Source organism: Rhincodon typus, chromosome 19 (genome assembly GCF_021869965.1).
Source record: "Rhincodon typus isolate 14 chromosome 19, sRhiTyp1.1, whole genome shotgun sequence".
Classification (NCBI taxonomy): Eukaryota; Metazoa; Chordata; class Chondrichthyes; order Orectolobiformes; family Rhincodontidae; genus Rhincodon; species Rhincodon typus.
This window is the reverse complement of record NC_063350.1, coordinates 29,416,872-29,441,509: the sequence shown is the minus strand read 5'-3', so window position 1 is coordinate 29,441,509 and position 24,638 is coordinate 29,416,872. Positions and strand designations below refer to the sequence as shown.

Sequence of the window (24,638 nt, the reverse complement as noted above, 5' to 3'; positions counted from 1 at the left end):
CAAGCCCATCACCTAGTGGTTCAAATGGCAAAAGGCATCTTTGAACACAGCTTTAATGGTACAGGTACAGGCACAGGGTTGAGGTTTTCAGTGAGGTGTCCAGTTCTTATGTATGACAGCGGCTGGTGTGCAAAATATAGATTAATATTCAAGTGACAGGTTGAACATCTGCCCCACATTTGCAAAATCACATTTACATTGAGGAGTTACTTCACCGCTAAGTTTGCAGACTATTGAAAACTTTGAAAACAATTTGATGTGAATAAACTGATCATATTTCTTCTTCTTTAAAGGCAGAATGACCTGCACCAACACAAGCTGCAGGTTTGACTGTAAGTTAATTTTAGTTTCTAATTAAAGGACTATAGTCTAATTTGCCATGACAAGGCAACTAATGGTGTTTTCAGCTAGTCGGTTTGCCATTACAAATTCAGGATTTCAGATTTTGTGTGACAAGCTGACAATGTGCAAGCAAGGAAATAGCATCTGGGGCCTGAGCAAACAAAGCAATCAATTGTGTAGCTCCTTAACCAGGCAGATTGAAAGATTGTGAAATGAACAGTGCCAGGACTCAGAAGGAAGTATAAATTGGAGTGAGTGAATTCAATGTCACACTAGGTACAGAATAAGAAGTAATGAGAGAGAATGAAGGATTGAATGAAGATGATCAAAATGCTGGAACTCCCTTCCTTACTGTACTGTTGGCGTACCTACCTCCCAGTGCTAATCACCCCTTTCTCAAGAGCAATAACAGACAAGCAATAAATGCTAGCTTAGCCAGTGGTACCTACATACATTCCCACATAAAAAGAAAACATAAATAAACAACAGAATCAAAATGTGAAAACAAAACCATATTTTTAAAATCTCCAACAGCAATCAAAGTCTAATACAGTGAAACTCAATATTTGTTAAAATCAGTTTTCAATGCAAGAGAGGTTATTTCCCTCTCATTTCAATTGTTGTACCTGATTTCACACTTAATTCCATATTCCAACCTGCACTTCCAAGGTCAGACTTTGAATTACTCATTAACCATTCTTCAGTCTGATTCGCTAGAGGTACAGTTGCTTGCACTGTTCACACAGATCCTAGATGATCAGTAGAAGACAATGAGCTTTGTTTTGGCTTTCTCATTTACAGAAATTTCGAGTGTCAGATCTCGTAACTAGTCAAATGGCAAATATAAATGTAATGAATGACCATTCCTGAGAGAAAAATCTAGCATATTAAATCAGTATCTCTAACTCATGTACAAGTAAGGTTAATGAAAACACTACCATGTTGCTCTAGTGCTGAAACACAATTTGAACCAATCATAATCCTACCTTTGAAGGCAGCAAGAACACTTGAAACAAATGAGGATCTTGTCGGAAGTGGCACTAGCAGCAAGAGAGAAAAACATGGCTTATATTATAATGATGGCAAAACAAGTACATTTTTGAAAGGTTTCCTTGTTAAAGAGTTTAATTTACTAAATGCCAACTACTGCTCTCAAAACTGACTGAAAATAATACAGCAATGGATCTGTAATATTGCACAATATGGATCCTACTTCTATGGTATCCATATATCGTAATGCAGTCCACACTGCTGAAGTATAAGATTTAAGGTATTATTTGTCATTTTACTACTTGAAATGTATTCACCTACACTTAAATTATTCCTAGCTTTTTTCTCTTACATGTGAGAAGCTCAATGCTAACAGATCACCATGAAATGACTGCTGGCTAACGGTTATCCATCTACAACTTTAGAATAGGGACTATACTTCAGAAAGGACTCAACTGCCAAGGGGGTCTTTGGAATATCCAGAGACCATGTGAAACATTATGGACTGGATCTTCCAAGACAGAGCAGAAAATGGAAGTTGGGACTGTTCCTAGGTTCTCAAACATGGATTTGATGCCAACATAGCCATGGGAGCTGGAATGGAGGTGGGCCAGCTCAGAAATACCAATCTCACAATGTCTCAGAAGAGCCAGAGGCTTGAAACCTGGGAAGGACAACCCTTCACATTTCAAATGCTAACTTGGAGATGATGCTGAGGAAGGATGTGAGGAAGAGGATGGAGGTCTTCTCAGAAGACAGCAGGAAGATGTTACTCATACAAGCTGAGTTGGTATTGCTGGACACTTCCGCCAATGTCAGCAGGAGCAGTGTGGTCAGAAGTTGGATTTGGTGTAGGATGGGGAACAATGGGCTGAAACACTCTGACAAAGTAAGTGCCAAACCTCAGAACAGATTCCTATTCACCTCCTGCAGATACACCAGCTGAGGAGCCTGAGAGCACATACTGATCTTCAACATGGGTCAGTTGTGAGCCAAAGATAGCTGGCTATTCAGATCTCAGAGTGACTCAGAACTACACAGCTCATGAGGTCCTGTCACCACTGACATATACATCCTCCAACAAACTGGAGCAGCTGCTATTGGCCTTATTACACTCCTGTTTGCCCTTGCAGGAGAAACAGGCTCAATAAAAGGTCCAAACAGGTGGATATTTTCCATAAACGCACATCCATGTACACTCATGGAAATAGCCAGGATTACGGATCTGAAGACCTTGGCGAAATGGCTAGTCGTAGAATGATAGAATCATAAAGTTTATACAGCATGGAAAGAGGCCCTTTGGCCGATCAGCTTCATGCAGACATGGTGTAGCTGGCAATTAGAGAGGGAAATCTGTTCATTTAAAGGGGTGCATTGAATGTTACTGTGTAGGCTTGCTGAATTGCATTAGAGAGCTTCAACGCTCTGCTTATCAGACGAGCTCCCATGATCTCTCCTTGTATCTCTTGTATATGCAAGCAGGATACAGACATTCCCCCCTCACTATCACTGGACCAAGATGATCAGCAAAACTCCAAACAAGCACCATCACTCTTTACAAGTGTAGAGTCCATTAGTACAGATAAACTGACCTGGGTGGGCTACCATACCTGATTAGAAAAGTTGGCACGGGCTGAGGTACACAGTGCCAGTGAGCAGAAGGAGATGCCGCAAGCAGCTGTGGACAGTTTGTCTTTGAAGATGGAGAACAGACACAGCCTTGTACACAGAGGCGGAGACTCCGAACTAGAAAGGAGGCTATACCCCAGGCAGCTTCAACAGATAATCCCTGATGTTCGTAACATTCTGAGATGACCATGGAGCCCCATGTCAGGTCCGGCTATCTCCATGATGGGAAGATGGGGCACCTTGGTGTTCTGCAGCTTTCCCATCTACCTCCAATGAGTTGTCAATTTCCAGGGTCTCACCATCCTCAAGGTCCACATATTTCTGGAGGGCCAAATTGTAGAGAGCTCAGCAGAACACTAACATGTGAGTCCCTTACATATGCCACTTGATCAGTCCAGGTACCAGAACAGCACCTTCAGAGGTTGGCTCACTGCTGGTCTTGGTGAGTGGATGACTTTGATCGCATCACCTCTGTGTCTCTGTCTGAGGCACTCAGAGTAGTGGTCACGTCTTCAAGTCCTTGTCCCTCGGATATCCAGGACTTTTGGGGTCAGAGTGAAGAATTGTAGCAATCTGGACTGCAAGGGAGTGAAGGAATTATAACAGCTGCCAGGAGAGCGAGTACCACATGGAGAGAGCGCCTGCTATGGTCACTGACCTAATGGAAGTTAAGGCAGAGGTGGCCCTCCCAGGTAATTGGGTCTTATTGGCTAGTTACTGGATGCCTTCACAGTGACCTGTGTGGAATCAATGACACCCTATACCTGGGGTAAGTCAGCAACTTGGGAAAATCACACTGCCCTCTGTCCTCGCAAAAATGCATCTGGTTGTGAATTGAATGAACGGATACAGTGGTGGGCAGCTGTTTGGGAGAACCAACCAAAGTCTGCAGCAGTTCACTGGAATGAGCCAGAGGTGTAGAATTTTAAGGTCAGAGGACCTTGACAGCCACTGATACAGTGAGCAGTGCTCTGAGGTGTGACGACTTTGACAACAAGGGCAGAGGGGTTAGTGACCCTCTATCTGGAGAGTCACATTCTCTTGCAGCACTGAGTCTCATCATCTCAAGGTAGAATTTATGCTGAGGATATGACCTCTGCCCTTTATGTGAGTCCTTTCCAATGCAAATATTAAGGGCTTTTCCCTTCCTAGAAGGGGGCTATGTTCCATTGCGGTCATGCTCCCATTGACAGCCAGCGCGTTCCATGTGTTCACTTTCCCCTAAAAATGTAAATGCTCTGTAGTCTTGACCTTGCTTATACCCTAAGATTCCAGGAGAATGACAATCTCTGTACAGGGTGAGCACTGACTATGTTTTTCCCCTCCTTGTGTATTAAGCCAAGGTCACCTGTTTTCCAATGAGCAAGCCCCACTTTCCCTGGGAAAGTGTGCCAGCCTTCATTCAGCTGGTCTTCTCCAGACAATACATGCAGTCCTTTTGGCCCTCTATGAAGATCTGAACATCCCCTAATGATCTATTCAACAACGTTAATTGACCTTCATTATAGATCAGGAAGGATCACGGACTTTGCCCTCACCTTGGTTAACCTGGGCAGCGGCAGGAACAATGTCAGGAAACTGAAATACTGGCTGGTGCTAGTACTGTTCAATACCTTCAGTGGCACATGAAAATTCAACTCAACATCATTTTATTTTTACTATTGACTTCAATAAGTCTTTATGGCTTCTTTCTTTCTAATACTAATGGAGAATATTGGTGGGCATGAAACTTCAATCCTTTCACACCCATGTGACTTTACTGTGTGTATGCTTTTCAGCTACTGTAAAAACCTAACAAACATGGATTTCAGTAAAATAATTTACAGTACTGAATTTCATGATATAGCATTCAATTTGGTTGGAAGATTCAAACATCATTTTATTATTCCCTGATGTCAACTGGAAAGTAGCAGTAAGAATCACTTTGGAATATTAAATGTTTTCATTCTTAATTTTGTTGAGCACTAAGAAAAAGTAAAGTTGCCACTATCTTTACAGACCATAGGGCTGCTCTCTCATTAGACAGAGATAACAGTGGTTTAACCTGAGGGTTACCATACTTCAGGTGAGCGAAAAGGTTGAGAAGGAGAGTCCTTCATGTTCACCTCAGCTGGTGTGGGAATTGAGCCCATACTGGCTGGCATCACTCTGCATCACAAACCAATGATCTAGCCAACTGAGTAATCCCATTGAATTAAGTCACACAAATGATGTAAGGTTTACAGAACGATAAACCCCAGCATTCTGATATTTTCCAGTAGCATATTCAATAATTAATAGAACAATATTGGTAATTCATATGCACTATAAATGTATTCCACAATGAATTAGAAGGCAGAATTCTTTTGTGATGTCCTGCAGAGCTGCAGCCTGAGCTGCACCTACATAACCTGCTGAATGAGTGGGTGCTGCTTTAGTGTAATCAGAACTTAATGGGGAAGACAGAAAATAGACCCTGTTAGTGCATTGGACAAACTGCTACACCAGGTCTATGAATGTGAAAACAGATTAAGGAAAATATGATTAACAGGGTTGAGTCTAGTGTTGAATTTATGAACTCTTCAGGAACTTCAGTTTACCAAAACACAAAAATACTGCTCTGCAGTGTTCCTCCAACATAATACGTTCCCCGTCAGAAAGCAATCTGACAATTCTTCACATTTTTCAACCCCAAACTCTAACCCATCCTCTACATAACTGAGAATTGTAACTTGTTTAAATTGCTTCATGTAGCCTAGCACTCATGATATCTGTAATACCTCAGGAATTCCAGATTTGCAGACAATATCCAGCTGTAACATGTCTATGGGGCACAGAGTATAGCTATGCTAAGAAGCAGGCTTTAATAAAAAACATTTTACCTAACCACATATTTTACAAATATGCAAGATTATGCGCCTCAGTAAAAAATCTGTTGGGTTTTACATTTCAAACTGCTTTGAAAATTAAACAATGTAGATTTTCAGATGAGTGTATTCTATCTGTTATCTTCAATTTACTACATAACTTCAAAGCAGAACACCTGTATATGGAGACATGATATCATGACATCAGTCTCAGCGAATTATTATAGCACCCTTCATACTCAATGTTATTGTAACAGCAATGATATGTGGCCCGTTATATCTACCAAGTTAAAAAAAGTACAATATTTTGTCACAAAGATGCAATGCCTTTCAACAGAATCCATATTCACTCCCTACAAGACGGTAGCACTAAATGTTTCCACAGATTCACCATTCGTGTATTAATCGACCATGGATAAATCTAATTATCCTGTCTATTATATGGTGATTTCAGCAGTGAAAATCACACAAAGAATCTGTAAAACAGGAAATTAAAAGTTCATTTGTACATATTCCTCACAATTGATCTTTAGTAAGTCAATGACCAGCAAAATGGTAAGTAGCCTCTCTAGCCTACATATCATATCCACCTGCTTAACACACCAATTGATTTTTGTTGGATTTACTGTTAATTAAATCACTACAATGTGTTTAATGAAATGGAAGTCCCAGCTCCTTACAGTGGATGTACAGTTCAGAAACCGCAGCACAAAGATCAGCACACTTTGCACATTTACTTTTATCCTAATGAGCAGCAAACCACATTGGACATGCTGAGTTTGAACAGTAATTACCTTTACATGAAAGGAAGTGACTCAAAAATTTTCATTGTGACTCAGGTGTAATTTAACACAGCACCAAAATACACTTGCAATATAATTTTGCTTGTGAGAGTTCTCAAATAACTAATTAATTAATGATCATACAGAACTAACAACTTAAGTTTCAACTCCTGATCTATGTTCAACTGATTTCAGCCACTCAAAGAGCTACAACTGACCGAGTGCCATTGCGCAGAAAGGTAAAATCTACAATGATTCCTGCTAGGAATTGGATATTGGAAATGGCATCTAATGTCATGGATATAATGTCAGGGGACACTTGTCACTGTGGTAACTAATCCTGCTGCTGCATTGATGAGGACAGGATAAATGAGGGAGAAAGCAGAACACAGTCAATGATAGGATATAATTACAATGGGAAGCTGTGGGAAATGTGCAACCCAATCTCAAATCTCTAAACTTAGTGGTATGCCTCACTACTGAAAGCAAAAATTCATAAAATTAACATTTGAATTGCAGCCAAGATATTTATGTGAATGATGGAAGTACCAAAATATGAACTAGGAACCTGTTGCATGAAGCATTCTCTGTCAGAACATATCCCAGGAGATTAGTTAAGGAATTTACAACAAAGTTTCAGTGAGGAGCCTGGGAAGAAATCACTTATGCATGTTTGGGAAGCTGAGTTGGAAGAATACTCCTACCTATGGAAATATTTAATAAAACACTAAGCATATTTTATATATACAGCCACAGTATCTGATCTACATGGGCTTTATGCTGCTCAAAGTAAAATATTTTGGCACAATTTGTGCTACTGTGAAGTGCCTTAAATTCTTTGTGTGTTTTCATCTTTTACAGATGAAACCTAAATGCCAAAATCCATTAAACAAAGGAACTTACATGTGGATTGAAGAACTGAAGCAGCAGGTCCCTCCATGTCTTGTAGGCGTGTGAACACAGTAATCTTGTATTGAGTATTGGGAAAGAGCAGTCTGAAACAATGTGAGTCTATGCCCGTATGCAAAGTGCTTTCCTGTATCTCTCCATCTGTAATTCAGTAGAGAAGATATTAAAGATAAAGATGCTGCTTGTCTAAGGGGACAACATTGGGGAATTAGTTTGTCTTGTAATTTTCAGTTTCTGATGGATATTACTTTGATAAATATCATCAGGGGACATTAGAATGATAACTTCTGCGGAAATGCAACATTAACTGAAGATGTCACATCATTTCAAATCTCCACTTGCTCCCACTCTGATCTTGGTATCCATGGACTGCTACAGTATTCCAGTGAAGCTCAATGTAAACTGAACGAGCACCACCACATCTTTCACCTCAGCACTCAAACCTTCTGGCCTCAATAATGACTTGAACAATTTTATCTCATAGGGTAAGTTTCTTCAGATGCAATTTTTTAAAAATCATTTATTTACAGGATGTGAGCATTGTTAGCTGGGCCAGCATTTATTACCCATTCATAGTTGCCCATTAGAAGATGGTGGTGAGCTGCCTTCGTGAATTGCTACAATCCATTTGGTGTAGTACATCCATAATGCTGTTAGGGAGGGCGTTCCAAGATTTTGACCAAGTGATGTTAAATTGAGGCTGGGCAGGAAATGGCTCATAAGTGGTCATTAAAGGCGTCAACTGGGGCAAATTCAGGCTTAGGCCTTGCCAGTCCCATCATAAAATTGTGGAGTGGTCAGGGTGGGTTGAGGGAAGTGGAAATCTACTTTTATGTTCTTACCTTCCTGCCAGTCTTACCCAACCTCACTTGAAATTGTAAACCAGCCACTGGGTAAGTGTAAAATTCCACCCATAATCTCTGTCTTTATTTTCTTCTTTTATGTTTGTTGATTCAGTTTTGCCTCATTTTTGCTTTATTGCTCATGTTGCATTTAAATATACAATTTACTGCTGTTCGCATATCATCTGGACACTTTTTTTTGTTTCTTTTCTATAACCATGACTATTCATTTTGATTTTTGTATTGTGAAACTTTTTGTTACATCATTACCCGCTGCTCAATTTTATCCCTTGGTGATATGCAGAGATGACACCAGTTTCGGTGTCTAAATAAGAGCCTCATTACAGGACTTTTAAAATATGTTCACTCTCATGCTTCCAGCTGTTCATTGCAGTTTTACTTTTGTTTCTGTCTGTATGCACAGCTAGCCTTGACTAATCACATGCAGAAAACAGAAAATACATAACAGCGACACAATCAAATACCAAGCGACTGAATGCTACACACCCTATCACACTCCTATTTTGTCCATCATTCCCCTCTCCAATTGCTCAAAACCCCTATTTCATTTCTATCAATGCTCAGTTCTGATGCAGGGTTTTTGACTAGGAACACCAATTCGTATTCTCTCCATTGGTATAGCAGACCTTCTGGGTATTTCCAGCCTTCTGTATTTCTAATTCTGATAAATGAAAGTGTACTCTTCATTAATTCCTTAGAATCCCCACAGTGTGGAAACAGGCCATTCAGCCCAACAAGTCCACACTAATCCTCTGAAGAGCATCCCACACAGTCCCATCCCCTTACTCTATCCCTGTAACCCTGCATTTCCCATGGCTAATACACCTAACCTACACAGCCCTGAACACTATGGACAATTTAGCATGGCCAATCCACCTAATTTGCACATCTTTGGACCATGGGAGGAAACCGGAGCACCCGGCGGAAACCCACGCAGACATGGAGATAACGAGCAACCTCCACACAGACAGACAGTCACCCGAGGGTGATATCGAACTCGGGACACTGGTGCTGTGAGGCAGCTGTGCTAACCACTGAGCCACCGCGCTGTCTTCTCAAACTAAATTATTGTGTTACTGGAATGTAGAGTGACTGTATTGTCAGAATTTTACTCAAAGCACCATTCTTTTGGCTTGAGAGTTCAGTTGCCATGTATTTTTAACAGATATGAGCATTAAGGCAATGGCTCCAGGATTGAAGGGCAGTGAGGAAGTGACAGGAATAAGAAACTGCAGACAGGAAGCCTGGAAGTGGTGGGTACCTGCTGAATATAGTGACTGAACGCATGATGAATACCATTTACTCTGCTTCCTGCCTGGTACCTAGCCAGACTTAGAACTGGTAGGCAGCAAAGTCAACGGACAAAAGCAATTGCTAGGCACAACCCCAGAAATCGAATCATATCGAGAGTTTGCAGATGGGTGGGATAAGGTCGGGAGGGTGTGTTCTTATGTACAGCAGCAAGAAGGAAAGGAATTAAGAGGCTGTGGAGATAAAGCCATGAACTAGAATCTGATGACATTGGCAGAAGATTTCTTTTGAGGTGCCAGGGAAAGCACTCCCCCTCCTCCTGGCCCACAAGCATTAAGCTAAAAAGAACAGAATGAATGGATATGGAAACTCCTCCCTTTCTTTCGCTACTAGCTTTCCTGAACCCTGGGATGCAGCTATTAAATTCAGATGTCTCAGAAAGGTGGATGGCAGATCAATGTCCTGAAAAATTAACTCCATTTCTCTCTCTACAGATGTTTGCCAAACTTGCTGAAAATATGCAGCATATTTTTTTTAACCCATTGAAATTCTGGACCAATTGCAATGTGTTGTACTGATTGGACTGGGAAGCAGCAGCAAATCAGAGGCATGGGTGATGGTCTTTACAGAATCCATAAAGAATCCCCACCAGATGCTTCTCTGATCAGTCCACTGACAGCAGGCTTACATTCAAAGATATGAATTAGGAGCTGGAGTTGGCCATTCAGCCCCTCAAACCTGTTCCGCCATTCATGACTGATCTGATTGCAATTTTAAAGCCACTTTTCTGCCTACTCTGTTAATCGTCCAAACCTTTGCTTAACAAGAATCTACCTCTGCCTTAAAAATAGTTAAGGGCTTGCTTCAACACCTTTTCAAGAAGAAAATTCCAAAGACTCATGACCTTCTGAGAAAAAAAGAATGCCCAATCTCTGTTTTAAATGGGCAACTCATTCCAGACATTTCAAATAAGAGGAAACATCCCTTCCACATCTACCCCAGCAAGACCTCTCGAGATTTTATATATTTCAGTTAAGTTGCCTTTTACTCTTCAGCAGATACAAGGTTACCCTGCTTATCCTTTCTTCATAAGACAACCCACATATTCCAGCTGTTAGTTTAGCAAACCTTCTCTGAAATGTCTCCAACACATTTACACCCTTTCTTCAATAAGGTAACCAGGTTTTGGGCTCTGCTTTATGCCTGGCAATAGTAAAATTAAAATGGTGAACAGTAATCGATTACAAAAAACATTCACTGCTGTTGAAACTAAATTCTACCAAAGTGGAATCCTGAAGAAAATGTTCATTTTCCTTTCTTTTCAAGTTTGTTATGATTGGCGTCTCAGATCCTTTACCTCTACAAAGCAGCTGCCACTTCCACTGGTATAAGTGGTTGCTTTTGTTATTTGAAAAGTCTCATTCCAGCAATATGGTACAGGCCAACTGCCAAGTAAAAGACGCAGTGAGTGACAGTGAAGGAAGAGAAGAAGGTTTCAATCTAGTGGCAGTGCCTGCAGTGTTGTTGAGCAACAATACATTGGTGAGACCACATTTGGAGTATTCTGGAGAATTCTGGTTGCCCTGCTATTGGAAGGATTTTGTCAAATTGGAAAGGGTGCAGAAAAGATTTAGGCGGATGTTACTGAGACTAGAGGATTTGTGTGATAAAGAGAGACTGGATAGGCTGGGACTTTTTCCCTGGAGTGTAGGAGGCTGAGGGGTGACTTTATAGAGGTTTATATGGAGAGGGTAAATAGACAAGGTCTTTTTCCTGGGATGGGGTAATTCAGAACTCGAGGGCATAGGTTTAAGGTGAGAGGGGAAAGATTTAAAAGGGACCTAAGGGGCAACTTTTTCACGCAGAGGATGATGCGTGTCTGGAATGAGCTGCCAGAGGAACAGGTGGAGGTTTATTTAAAAGGCATCTGGATGGGTATATGAAAAGGAAGGGTTTAGAGGGATATGGGCAAAAGGCAGGCAAATGGGACTAGTTTAGTTTGGGAAATGTGGTTGGCATGGACAAGTTGAACCCAAGGGTCTATTTCCGTGCTGTATGACTCTACGATTCCAGCTCTTTGTGAACAAATGTAGCAAATGCATCCACTTTCAAGGATGTGTAATAGATTTACAAGAAAAACCATTAAAGAGGCAAAGGAAATTGCTTGGAAAGAAATCCAAACAGAAAAAAAAATTAAATACAAGCTTCAGTTTGAATACGTCAAATCAATTCTCTGAGCAAATGTACCTTCCATGGACTCCAAGACAATCCTGAAGGTTGAGGGTTGGGGGTGTCCTTCCCACTTGGCACACATGCTGGTCAACTGGACCTGATATGTACTAAGATCAGTTACATTCAAGTACACTGCAAAACAAAATAACTGCTTTAGGTAGTCAGAGATTAGCAAAATCTTACAATAGCCCTTAAAGAATGGACAGTGCTGCTTCCAATCCTAGATAGCAGTATTCTGATAAATGTATAAGAAATAGAATTAGTTGAATTGTAATTGTTGTTTATGTTAAGATTCCAACAATATTACCACATAAATTTACAATTTATTATACAATTTTACTTCAGTTCTTCTACCGTCATGACCCAAAATTCAGTTCAATTCAAGAACCACCCTTACTCTTGCTACTGACCCCCATGGCCTCCCACTCCCAACATCCCTATTCGATAAGATTCCCTGTAAACAGCAAGTGTCATTTCCATGGACAACTCTCCCAGGAGTCCGGGGTTTTCTGGTGGTGGGGGGTTGCGAGGTGCGCGGTAGTGAGGTGATAGCAGCAGCAGACACTGCCTTCACCATCACACTGCTGAATTGTGGAGTGACCAACCTCTGGCCAGCAGCTCTGGGTGGCCAGGACTCCCATGTCACAGCTACTAATACCTGTCAAAAGCCTGCACTGCTAGTATCTACGTGGCTGCCTGATTGTCAGAAGATCCAGCAGCCTTTTGCATCTTGATGGAGCATGGGTTTCCCGCCTCACATCTCTCCTACTTTCAAACTTCACTAGCTCTGCCTCTCCTGAGCTTTCTCCTTAGCTTTAAGCCGCAAAGTTCAAAGAATTTAGTTCAATAACTAAGTGAGAGATTTGTGGGTGAAGTTATTGTAGCAACTGAATACTTTCAAATAAATCTCCATCAAGCTGTCAACCTCCAACACAGTATAATGAACACAAAACAAAATGTAAACAGATGAAATAAGAGATAGTAGGAACTGCAGATGCTGGAGAATCCGAGACAACAAGGTGCAGGGCTGGATGAACACAGCAGGCCAAGCAGCATCATAGGAGCAGAAAACAAGAGGATAGGTTCCAGCTTAACATTGATGAAAAGGGGCCTGGTCTCACAACAGTGTAATAGACGAGAAGGACTCATTCTGCAGGAGATGATCACAATCTATTCCACTCTGGAGTCAGTTCTGCCCTTGGCACGTGATGACAAGTGATGACATTCCAATTTCTGGGTGGAATTGCTTTTGCTTCAATTTCATTAGGACATTTGAAGGACAATTTTAACCTGAAATGGTTGGCAGTTAAAATCGCTGATAGGAGTTATTACTATGGTGTTCTTGTCCTTCTGCGAGGTTTACATTTTAACCTGTTTTTCTGATCAAATAACGACATACCCCCTGTAAACTGGTGAGATCCTTCTTTAGAACTCAGTTGCTAATTTAACCAAAAGCTTGCAGGAGAATTAGATTAACATAGTGGGAAGATGAGTCAATACAAGAAGAAGCTTAAAGATTGAGATTTCATATATTTTTGATTTCTTTGAGGATTAGGAATGGATTTGCTTAGAGACCCCTCACAAAAAATGTTTAACATACCCCCTTCCCTGAATGTATCGACCTCCTGAATTTTTTTCAGTCATGTCTTGTCAGCTTTGATCCCAGGGATGAGTTTAAAATCTGCTTACACAATCCCACGGTCAGGATAACTTACTGACTGCCTCAACTTTCTCCCACACAACTGCCATTCAAATTAATATCAAGGATTCAGATTTCTTTGTCTTGCTCACTCACACACAGTCAAAATTAAAAAAAATTACCTCTTGAGTTTTAAAATTCATCCTTACGTTCTTTGAAACTATTTGAAGAAAGGATATTAGGTGGCAATGTTTTGTAGCTAAGGAAACTTGCTCCATCACACAACTGACAGAATAGGGTTGGTGGGCCCTGGGTAATTAATTATAATACCCATGTTCAGATTACACAGAGTACATTCAGTTGATGAAAGTTGAAATCACAGTATTCTCCTTAGAATTTCTTTTACATTAATAAAGTCACCAAGGTATCGGGAGAAGTCCTCATTCTTCAAACAGTTTAGCAGGATCTTTAACATTCATCTAATGGGTAGAAGTTTTAGTTTAACACCTCAGCTTTGAAAATGTAATATTCCTTCAGTATCTGCTGATCCAAAACTTTTGCAGGAAGTGCCAATTTTGTTTGAAACCAATGTTTTAGTTGTCTGGCCTTTTAAGTGATTGTTAAAAATCCCATGGCACTATTTGAAGAAGAACTGATGGGTTATACCTGGTATTCTAGCCAATATCTATCCCTAAGTCCAACATGAAACATCCATGAAAATTATCTCATCAATATTACATTTCAGTTTGTGGACTTTGCTGCATGCAAATTGGTTTCCATGTTTCCAACATTATAAAAGTAATTATACTCCACTGGCTGTGAAATGTTTGAACTGTCAAATGGTCATGACAAACATGATACAAATCAAAGATAACAAGGTGTAGAGCTGGATGAACACAGCAGGCCAAGCAGCATCAGAGGAGCAGGAAGGCTGACGTTTCGGGCCTAGACCCTTTTTCAGAAATGCAAGATAACAAGGTGTAGAGCTGGATGAACACAGCAGGCCAAGCAGCATCATAGGAGCAGGAAGGCTGACGTTTCGGGCCTACACCCTTCTTCAGAAATGGGGGAGGGGAAGAGGGTTCTGAAATAAATAGGGAGAGAGGGGGAGGCGGATAGACGATGGATAGAGGAGAAGATTGGTGGAGAGGAAACAGACAGGTCAAAGAGGTGGGGTTGGAGCCAGTAAAGGTGAGTGTAGGAGGGGAGGTAGGGAGGAGATAGGTCAGTTCAGGGAGGATGGACAGGTCAAGGGGGCGGGATGAGGTTAGTAGGTAGGAAATGGAGGTGCGGCTTGAGGTGGGAGGAGGGGATAGGTGGAAGGAAGAACAGGTTGGGGAGGCGGGAACGAGCTGGGCTGGTTTTGGGATGCGGTAGGGGGAGGGGAGATTTTGAAGCTTGTGAAATCCACATTGATACCATTGGGCTGCAGGGTTCCCAAGCAGAATATGAATTGCCGTTCCTGCAACCTTCGGGTGGCATCGTTGTGGCACTGCAGGAGGCCCAGGATGGACATGTCATCTGAGGAATGGGAGGGGGAGTTGAAATGGTTCGCGACTGGGAGGTGCAGTTGTTTATTGCGAACCCAGCGTAGGTGTTCTGCAAAGCGGTCCCCAAGCCTCCGCTTGGTTTCCCCGATGTAGAGGAGGCCACAACGGGTACAGCAGATGCAGTATACCACATTAGCAGATGTGCAGGTGAACATCTGCTTGATGTGGAAAGTCTTCTTGGGGCCTGAGATGGGGGTGAGGGAGGAGGTGTGGGGGCAGGTGTAGCACTTCCTGTGGTTGCAGGGAAAAGTGCCGGGTGTGGTGGGGCTGGAGGGGAGTGTGGAGCGGACAAGGGAGTCACGGAGAGAGTGGTCCCTCCGGAAAGCAGATAAGGGTGGGGAGGGAAAAATGTCTTTGGTGGTGGGGTCGGATTGCAGATGGCGGAAGTGTCGGAGGATGATGCGTTGGATCCGGAGGTTGGTGGGGTGGTACGTGAGGACGAGGGAGATTCTTTTTTGGTTGTTATTGCCGGGACGGGGTGTGAGGGATGAGTTGCGGGAAATGCGGGAGACACAGTCGAGGGCGTTCTCGACCACTGAAGGGGGGATGTTGTGGTTCTTGAAAAACGAGGCCATCTGAGATGTACGGGAGTGGAATGCCTCATCCTGGGAGCAGATGCGGCGGAGGCGAAGGAATTGGGAATGGGGATGGCATTTTTGCAGGAAGGTGGGTGGGAGGAGGTGTATTCTAGGTAGCTGTGGGAGTCGGTGGGCTTGAAATGGATATCGGTTTCTAGGTGGTTGCCTGAGATGGAGACAGAGAGGTCCAGGAAGGTCAGAGAGGTGTTAGAGATGGTCCAGGTGAACTTAAGGTTGGGGTGGAAGATGTTGGTGAAGTGGATGAACTGTTTGAGCAATGCAAGTCTTCTTTTGATCTGCCAGCCTAGATTATGTGCTCAAGCATCGGAGCAATGATTGATCCCTGAACCTTCTAATTCAGGGGCAAGAATGTTATCAACTGAACTGATTTATAGCTAAAAGAATTAAAACACCCAGATAATTATGAATATATAATTTTTTCCTGCCTGTCATCAGCCCTGTATGCAAGCGATAGGAACTTACATGTTGTAACTTTTTCTTTAACAGTTGTGCTGTTGCCATTTGGATAGACTGCAAATACTTCAACATTGTATTCTAGGCCAGGCTGCAGATTCTTAATTACTGTTGAATCTGCATCCTCTCCTGCCATCACTTCCATGGTTTGATCTGTAAACAAAAGAAATACCATAATTCTCCTTATTTACAACATATACAACAAACTAACACTAAAGAGTGAGTTAAAAGAATGTGGCAGTTAAAACCACACTGATTATTAGAAATGATACCAAAGCTTAATTCTAAATGAGAAAAGGTTAGATAACATAGATCTGATTGCAAGCACAATAATAATAAGGACTTAGAGTAGCCTTGTGTTTTGAAGTCAAAATGCTCCGACAGTTCAAATGATTGATTTTCAAGCATGTTCCTTTTTTAAAGGAGACGTGATTTTAATCGTATAAAATATTTCCATCTGCTAATGTAGCAATTTTTTTTTCCTTTATTCATTAATGGGATGAGGGTGTCACTGACAAAGCAAAATTTATTGCCCATTGGACAGTTAAGAGATATTTTCCTTCACTAAAGGACATTAATGAACCAGATGGGTTTTTCCTGACAATTGGCAATGGATTCATGGTCATCATTAGATTCTTAATTCCAGATTTTTTTTATTGAATTCAAATTCCACCATCTGCTGTAGCAGGATTTGAACCAAGGTCCCCAGAAAGTTATCTGGGTCTCTAGATTAACAGTCCAGCAATACTACCACTAGGCCATCACCTCCCCTGAAATAAATTGGCAGGGAAATGATTATTCTTAGTGATTATTGTAGCCCCAGTCAAAAGAATTTAGATTTTCTCAAGTACAGAGCTCACTAATAAGCTAATTCACATGATTAAAAATTTAATTAAAATGGCAAAAAGATAACCCTTATCCCAATGGAGCTGGGATAAGGTATGTTTCAGTTATGTGGAGCCTTGGTTAGACTACATCTGGAGTACTGCATTCATTTTTCTGCAACACATGTCTGGAAGGACATACTGGTCATCAGTAGTTTATGTAGTTTATATTCCAGGTTCACCAGAATGAAACCACAGTTAAACTCTGAGGACAACTTGTACAAACTTGACTTTTGTTCTTTTGATGAGTCATCTAATGGATCGTCTGTTGGGAGAATACAAAACAAGGTGACACAGTAACAAAATTAAAGCTAATTTTTTTAATTCATTCACTGGATCTGCGCAGCACCAGCTAGGCCAGCATTTATTGCCCAGAGATCAATTAAGAATCAACCTCATTGCCGTGAGTCTGGAGTCGCATGTAAGCCACACCAAGTAAAGAGGCAGTTTCCTTCTTTGAATGACATAAGTGAACAAGATGGGTTTTTCCTACAATGACCAATGGTTTCATTAGATTCTTAAATCTGGACTTTTTTTAAAAAAAATTGAATTCAAATGCCACCACCTGCAATGGTAGGATTCAAACTCAGGTCCCCAAATATTTTCTGGACTTCTGGATTAATACACTTGTGATAATACCACTCGGCCATCACCTCCCTCTAAGGCTATCATTCAGAAACATATCAAAAAGCAGGAGTAATAGAAATCTGTAAGGTGAGTCAAATTAATTTTTCAAGAACTGTATCCTCAGATGACCTTTTCAGCAAGACCCTCAATAATGACTCATTCTGAGGAAGAGTCCCATTTATATTGAAACATTAACTTTTTCTTTCTCTTTCTATCAGGCCTGTTGAATTTTTCCAGCACTCTTTCTATTTCAGATTTCCAGTATCCACAGTTCTTTGCTTTAATTATTTAAAGGTATCGAGGGTTATGCATCACATGGCAGGTTTATGACGTTGAGGTACAGATTTTACATTGTAAAATTTTCATCCACTTATTTTCTGTCAAATCCTTTCTGAATAAAAGATCTCAAAAAATGAAACTATTCTAAACAAGATATTTACGTCGCTCTTGTTAACAATTTCAGGTAAGCATCATGCGTGAATTGAATTTCCATGCACAATCCTAACCCTATATTCAAGGAGAAATTCTAACTCCTGAGTAAACCCTTCCACAAATCAAGGTGAATCTTCACTTACCAGAAGCTGTCCGATAAATCACAGCGTATCCCAGTGGTTGTGTCTCAGCTTTATCCCAAATGACTCGGAAATGATTGTACCAAACTTCTGAGATACGCAGGTTAGTTGGTGGATTAAATGGCACTGTAGGGATAGAAATTAATATGCCACCAAATGGTATATATAATTGCTAATGAAATTAAAACTTAACATGGTAACCGTACACTTTAAAGGAAAGCTTTTGCATTTAATATCACAAGGTTTTAATTGGTAATTTTATAACTAAACATCCTTGTATTTGTTTTCTTTCCAGAACCCAACCTTCTCTCCCAGCAAAATATTTTTCATGCCAGACTAATGTCAAACTTTCATCGTGGCACTTTCTGTCTTCCTGAATATTAGTGGCTTTAACGTGAACACTACATTCTTGGATCCTTCATATTAATAAACGTTTGCACAGAATGCTTTTAGAGATCTTTAACATTTAAACAAATGGCATTATTTCCTGGAAGGGATTTGCTGGTTTCACTTGCTCTAAGGTCAGTGCAAACTCAAGTTTGGAATTTGACTGTGGGACACCAGTAGATGCACCACAAATATACTTCTCTGCTATTCTCACTCTTGTTCTGGTTAAAAACAAATGACCACCCTCCAGGCTGCACAAAGGACGATCTCATCTTGGTTACCCAAAAAAGTTTTCAAAAGCAGAGTTTTCAGTACACATTCAAAACTTTAAAGGCTCTGTAATGTCAACTTTCAGCTTTTAGTCTGCTCATTTCTGTAATAACTCAACCATCTAATCTGGATTATGCTCTCCCCTTTTCTCTTTGCTCTGTGTAGCAATGAATAATATGCTTACACAGGCCGCTATTGTTACAACATGGAAGAAATCAAGCATTGCTCAGTGACAAAAACAGAAATTGCTGGAGAAACTCAGCAGCACTAGACTTGAAACATTAATTCTGTTTTCTCTCCTCAGATGCCGACAGACTTGTTGGGTTTCTCTAGTAATTTCTGTTTTTGTTTCACATTTTCAGCATCCACAGTTCTTGGTTTTATTTAAGCATAGCCACAGCTCTTATTTCAAGACATATTTTAAATTACTGTGGTATTAAATCCCTTGCCCCTTCACAAGAATAATCTATTAAAAGTAGACACATGAATATTTTTGAAGGGATTTAAGTCAACTCTGTCAGGTGTTCCTATGTTAGTATTCCACAGTGTCACAAATTATCCTTATTGTATCAAACGTAGGAACTTACCTGGTTTACTATTTTGGTTTCTACTTTATGTCAAATAACAAATAGCATCTAGATGAATATAAAAGTGTGAGCAGACCATTAAATAGGCTTATACTAAAATCAGCACAGAAATATGTGCACATTTTATGAGAATGTGATTGTTTCAGAATCAGCAAAAGTGTTCTGAAAAGAGCAGAGATGTTGATTTAACAAACCACAATGAAAAGTAGAAACTGTATCATTGTGAAGTATTTCCATGAAATTGGCTCTTACAACCCCTTGGCTTGTTCACCAATTACATACGATTACACAGCACAATACACAATTTACTATATCCTTGCTCATTTTGAAACATTCAACATAATCTAATGTGCTATTCTGATGGCTATTTAATTGGTGGGAGATGCCGGCGGGGAGCACTCCACTGTCCTGTCTCCAACTGGATATGTCTGTGGCAGAGTGCTCAGTAGATGGCCTTCCCACCTTGTCACCAATTTAGACCCTTAAATGGACAATTAATGATTACTTAAGAGTCTCATCCTGTCACTGCTGGTGTTAAATGGCAAGGGGTCTCATCATGCCAGGAACATGCTCGAACCTGGGGCTATGTTTGTGTGTGTGTGTGTGTGTGTGTGTGCGCGTGTGCGTGCGTGCATGCATGTGTGTGTGTGTGCACGCGCGGGGCAGGGAGGGGAAACACACGCTGGAGTTTGTGTTTGTGTGCGTGTGTGCTTCAGTGTGTGTGCACGTGTGGGTACATGTGGGTGAGATGTCTTTCGTTCAAAGGCAATCAACACTATAGAGTTGGAGGGGGGCTGCGGAGAGGTCCTTCTTACAGAGGCACTCTCCCCTATCCCTCACCCCACAACCCCAACTCCTGCCACGACTCACCTCTGGCCTGAAATCCAGGGAAGATGCTAGCCTCAGATCAGCCCACAATCCAGGGGTGATGCTAGCCTCCGATCAGAATCATACCATGAGAAGGCTCTGCCACACCAGTGACATTGCAGCTCAATAGAGTTTTGGCTGTTTAATCTTGGGGAAGGCACGCTGCTTTCCTATTCAGTGCTTGAGTGGCACTTAATTTAGCATGCCTTCCCTGAAAGAGGCAATGCAGGACTCTCATCAGCTGGCGGGCTAGAACTACAACCCCTCCATTAATTACCATCCATTGTGTCCAAAATGGTGAGAAGCTCACAAATTACAAATTAACATCAATTATACTTACAGGTTTTGCCTTCTCCGGATATACTGGCCTCATCACCTGAAGTATAGATGGCAGTGACTGTGACCTCATACACAGTGTCCGCATTTAGTGGCTGTATTATAATGCTGTTTCTCTTAACAGGTACTATCTGAAAAATTACAAAAACTTTCACTTAACCAACGCTCAAGTTTTGATTATTTAGAAAGGTGTGTAAGATGAAATCAAATCTTCTCCCTTTGATCGGTGTGTGTTAATCGCTGTTGAAAACTCTTAAGTCACTTTATATTAATTAAGATATTCCAATAATAATAGCTCATAATGTACTCAGTATGAAAGTCTGAATTCAATTGTCAATTCAATTAAAAGGCCTCAACAGATAAAAATCCAATGGCTGGACTTTCTGATTCTACAACCACTTTGTTAAGCTAAAGCAAAATGTTATTTTTAAATTTAGATTTAAATCTGTATTTAAAACTCATTTGATTAGATTTTAATTTCAGGTAAACTGGCCTGACTTTTAAGTGAGAACTAATAGTGTTGAACCTGAAAAACATTTGCTTAATTTCTGTGCATAAAATATTTAAATATGTTAATATATAAAACGTAGCTTTCTGACACACTTCCTAGCTTAATAGTAATCATTAAAAATTGTTTCCTTCTGGTTGCTTCTCAGAGATAGCCATAAAGTTACCAACACCCATTAACCTATAAATGTCTTGAACCAATAATAATGAATCATTTAACTTTGGAATTAAGCAATTAGAGTTTCTAGACTTTACATACATATGAAGTCAAACACAAATTCAGCATTTCATCAGTACAACATGGTTTGTGTTTGGTGGTAAACAATAAATGGGTCACCGGACCCAGACTCTGATTTTTTCTTCACAGATGCTGCCAGACCTGCTGAGCTTTTCCAGCGATTTCTGTTTTTGAAACGGCAAATTGGTTGGACTTGATACTCACCTGCCAGCAGGTTTGATGTCTAAGTGGACATATAAAATCTAGCAGTAGGTACTAAGCCCATCATAGAGGCCTCAAAAGTGTTATCGTCCTCACCAGGTACTTTCTCCACTCCAGGCCTCTCAAACCCTGACCTCCACACCCATTACTAGGGCCTGCCAACTTGGCATCTGGCAAGATTCCAGACTCTCCAACACGACCCTACACACTTGTCTCCACAAACTCTGAATGAATTATTGGCAATGGTACTGCATTTGTTGGCACTACAGCAGCTCTCTAAGGTGGGACTCCTGTTCCTGAGGGGGAAATCCCACTTCCAGTATTTTAAGGTCAAAAGTTAATTATTAATTACATTAATAATCTTGCCGCACCAAACCACACTCGAATAGCATAAAAGCTAGTATAGCCAGATTGGTAATCGGTGTGAGTGACAAAATCAAGCTGAAAGGATAAAAAGACAAATTTGATTTTAACAAGACTGGCAACGATTGCAATAGTTGAGCATTGGACAGCAAGTCAAGGGTCCAAATGTTCAACTCTCTCAACTGAAGTTAGCCCAAGTAGCAACTTGGGGTTGAGCATTAAGCATTGAGTAGTATTCAAGTTGATCCTACATGGTGAAGAATTAGATATTTCATAACATATAATAATTAATTTGCATTGCTGGAACAATACAAAACACTGATGAGGCCACGGTCAGAGTTCTGTGTGCAGCTTTGGTCACTACATTACAGAAAGAATATATTTGCTCCAGTGGAAGTACAAAGAAGTTTGCCAGCACCTGAGAATTTTGTTTAAAATAGAGGAGGTTCTAGTGATTGTAATGAGGTCAGCCAGGTGGACCCACAGAATATGGGTTCCCTGATTGGGGCTGTTATTCTGATCCAGTCAGGCAGCCCTGGCTGACAGATAAGAACAGGAGTGTCAGAGGTTCTGTTTACTCTGAAAGCTGACGCTGAGGGAGTTGAATCTGTTACGAAGTTGGGTACAGTAAGTGTAACTGTGTACGCAGGATCTGCTCAGACGAGGAGGAATGCGACAGACACCTACAGATGCTGAAAGACGCCCTCATAAGAACGGGATACGATGCTCAACACATCATTGCCAATTCCTACGTGCCACAGCGAAAAACCGTAATGACTTCCTCAGAAGACAGACACAGGACATGACTGATAGGGTACCCTTCATTGTTCAGTACTTCCCTGGAGTGGAGAAACTACACCATGTTCTTTGCAGCCTTCATGTCATCGATGATGACGAACATCTTACCAGGGCCATCCCAAGCCCTTCCCTTTTCACCTTCAAATAACTGCAAAACCTCAAACACACCACCATTCGCAGCAAACTACCCAGCTTTCAGGAGAACAACAACTGCAACACCACACAACTCTGCCATGGCAACCTCTGCCAGACATGCCAGATCATTGACATGGATACTGCCATCACACATGGGAACACCACGCACCATGTACATGGTAGATACTCATGTAGCTCAGCCAATATTGTCTACCTCATATGCTGCAGGAAAGAATGCCCCGAGGCATGGTATATTGGTGAGACCATGCAGACGCTATGACAATGAATGAATGGACACCGCGCAACAATTGCCAGGCGGGAATGCTCCCTTCCAGTCAGGGAACACTTCAGCGGTCAAGGGCATTCAGCCTCTGATCTTCGGGTAAGCATCCTCCAAGGTGGCCTTTGAGATACACAACTATTTAGAATCGCCGAGCAGAAACTGATAGCCAAGTTCCATACCCATGAAGATGGCCTCAACCACGATCTTAGGTTCATGTCACGCTACATGTGACCCCACCAAACTGTTCTGTGTTTGTAAAATTCTCCTTAATGTCCTGTTTTGATACCATCATCTTGATGACTATTTATGATTTCTCTATCTTAATTAGTTTGTACAGTTTTGGATTGCTTGTTACTTTGGTTAGATCCTTGTCTTGCGACTCTTATACCTATCGTGTTATTGCAGCTATTTAATTTGTCTCTAGAACCATCATTTTTTTTTATCTTTTGTAATTATCTCTTTGCCTTAATTAATCAGATCATAGGTCATCCTTTCACTTGCTATTCAGTTGTTGACACTTTACTCACACTATCTGACACTTTTGATCACCTGCAAAGACTTGTTATTCAGCCTGTCGACACTCCACTCACACTATTTGTGCTACCTTTTGACAATCTTAATTACCTAGAATTATTTTGCAGGAATTTCTCTGCCTACAAATTCTGTGCCTTTGAGCTTCCCTCCACTTCATCTGATAAAGGAGCAGCACTTTGAAAGCTTGTAAAAACAGGGAAGACCAATAAGGAGCACTTGGAGAACTTGGACATAGTCCTTAGATGTTTCTCTCAGGCAGGTGAAGGGAAATGTGTATTCCAGGCACCCCAAGTGTCCTGGTTGGGCTACAGAGGTGACAATCCTGGGTTATACCCATTGAAAGATAAAGCAAAGGCAATCAAAGGTGCCCTAGTTTCCACATCTGTACCAGAGCTTAGGTTAATTATTACATAAAGTTCATACATAACCTGGCTTTCATCCTAGTACCTTTGCATCAACTCTTAAAAAAGGGTCAGCCTTGGAAATGGTTGCATAGCCAAGCCATAGCTTTCAGGGAAGTGAATAAATGGCTGTTATCCTCAAAGGTGTTGCTGCACTACAATCACAAACAAGATCTGATATTGACATGCAACGCCTCCCTGTACAGCATCAGAGTAGTATTAGCTCATAGGTGGCCCAATGGAGAGGACTGCCCAATAGTATATGCATCCAGGACTTCGGCTAATATAGAGCATTAATTGTGATTAGTAGAAGGATTAGAGGTAACAGGGGAAAAGCTTTTCCACCCAGAGGGTGGAGACCAGAGTGCCTCATAAAATCTAGCCCATATCTTTCAAAACAAAATATCATCTCACTTAGTGAGTAATCCATAGGAGATCTACTAGAATATCTTTTAAAATCAAATTGTTTGGTTATAATTCCATGTTTTTTAATAATAGCCAACATGAACAGAAAACTGTAAGGTGATGGTCGACCAAGGAACAAGTCAACTGAAACAGTTTAT

At 41.0% G+C, this 24,638-nt stretch overlaps 1 protein-coding gene across 1 annotated transcript in view; it reads right to left on the bottom strand.

The window, feature by feature from the left end:
• The window catches only part of LOC109917522 (collagen alpha-1(XIV) chain-like), a 148,723-nt gene that overhangs the window by 64,638 nt on the left and 59,447 nt on the right, over positions 1–24,638 (bottom strand). Inside the window, exons 19-24 of the mRNA XM_048608374.1 lie at positions 20,620–20,746; positions 18,172–18,294; positions 16,095–16,238; positions 11,860–11,976; positions 7,493–7,639; positions 1,329–1,382 (exon numbers count right to left, since the gene is read on the bottom strand). Of these exons, the coding sequence (XP_048464331.1) occupies positions 1,329–1,382; positions 7,493–7,639; positions 11,860–11,976; positions 16,095–16,238; positions 18,172–18,294; positions 20,620–20,746 (712 nt within the window). The remainder of the gene's footprint in view (positions 1–1,328; positions 1,383–7,492; positions 7,640–11,859; positions 11,977–16,094; positions 16,239–18,171; positions 18,295–20,619; positions 20,747–24,638) is intronic.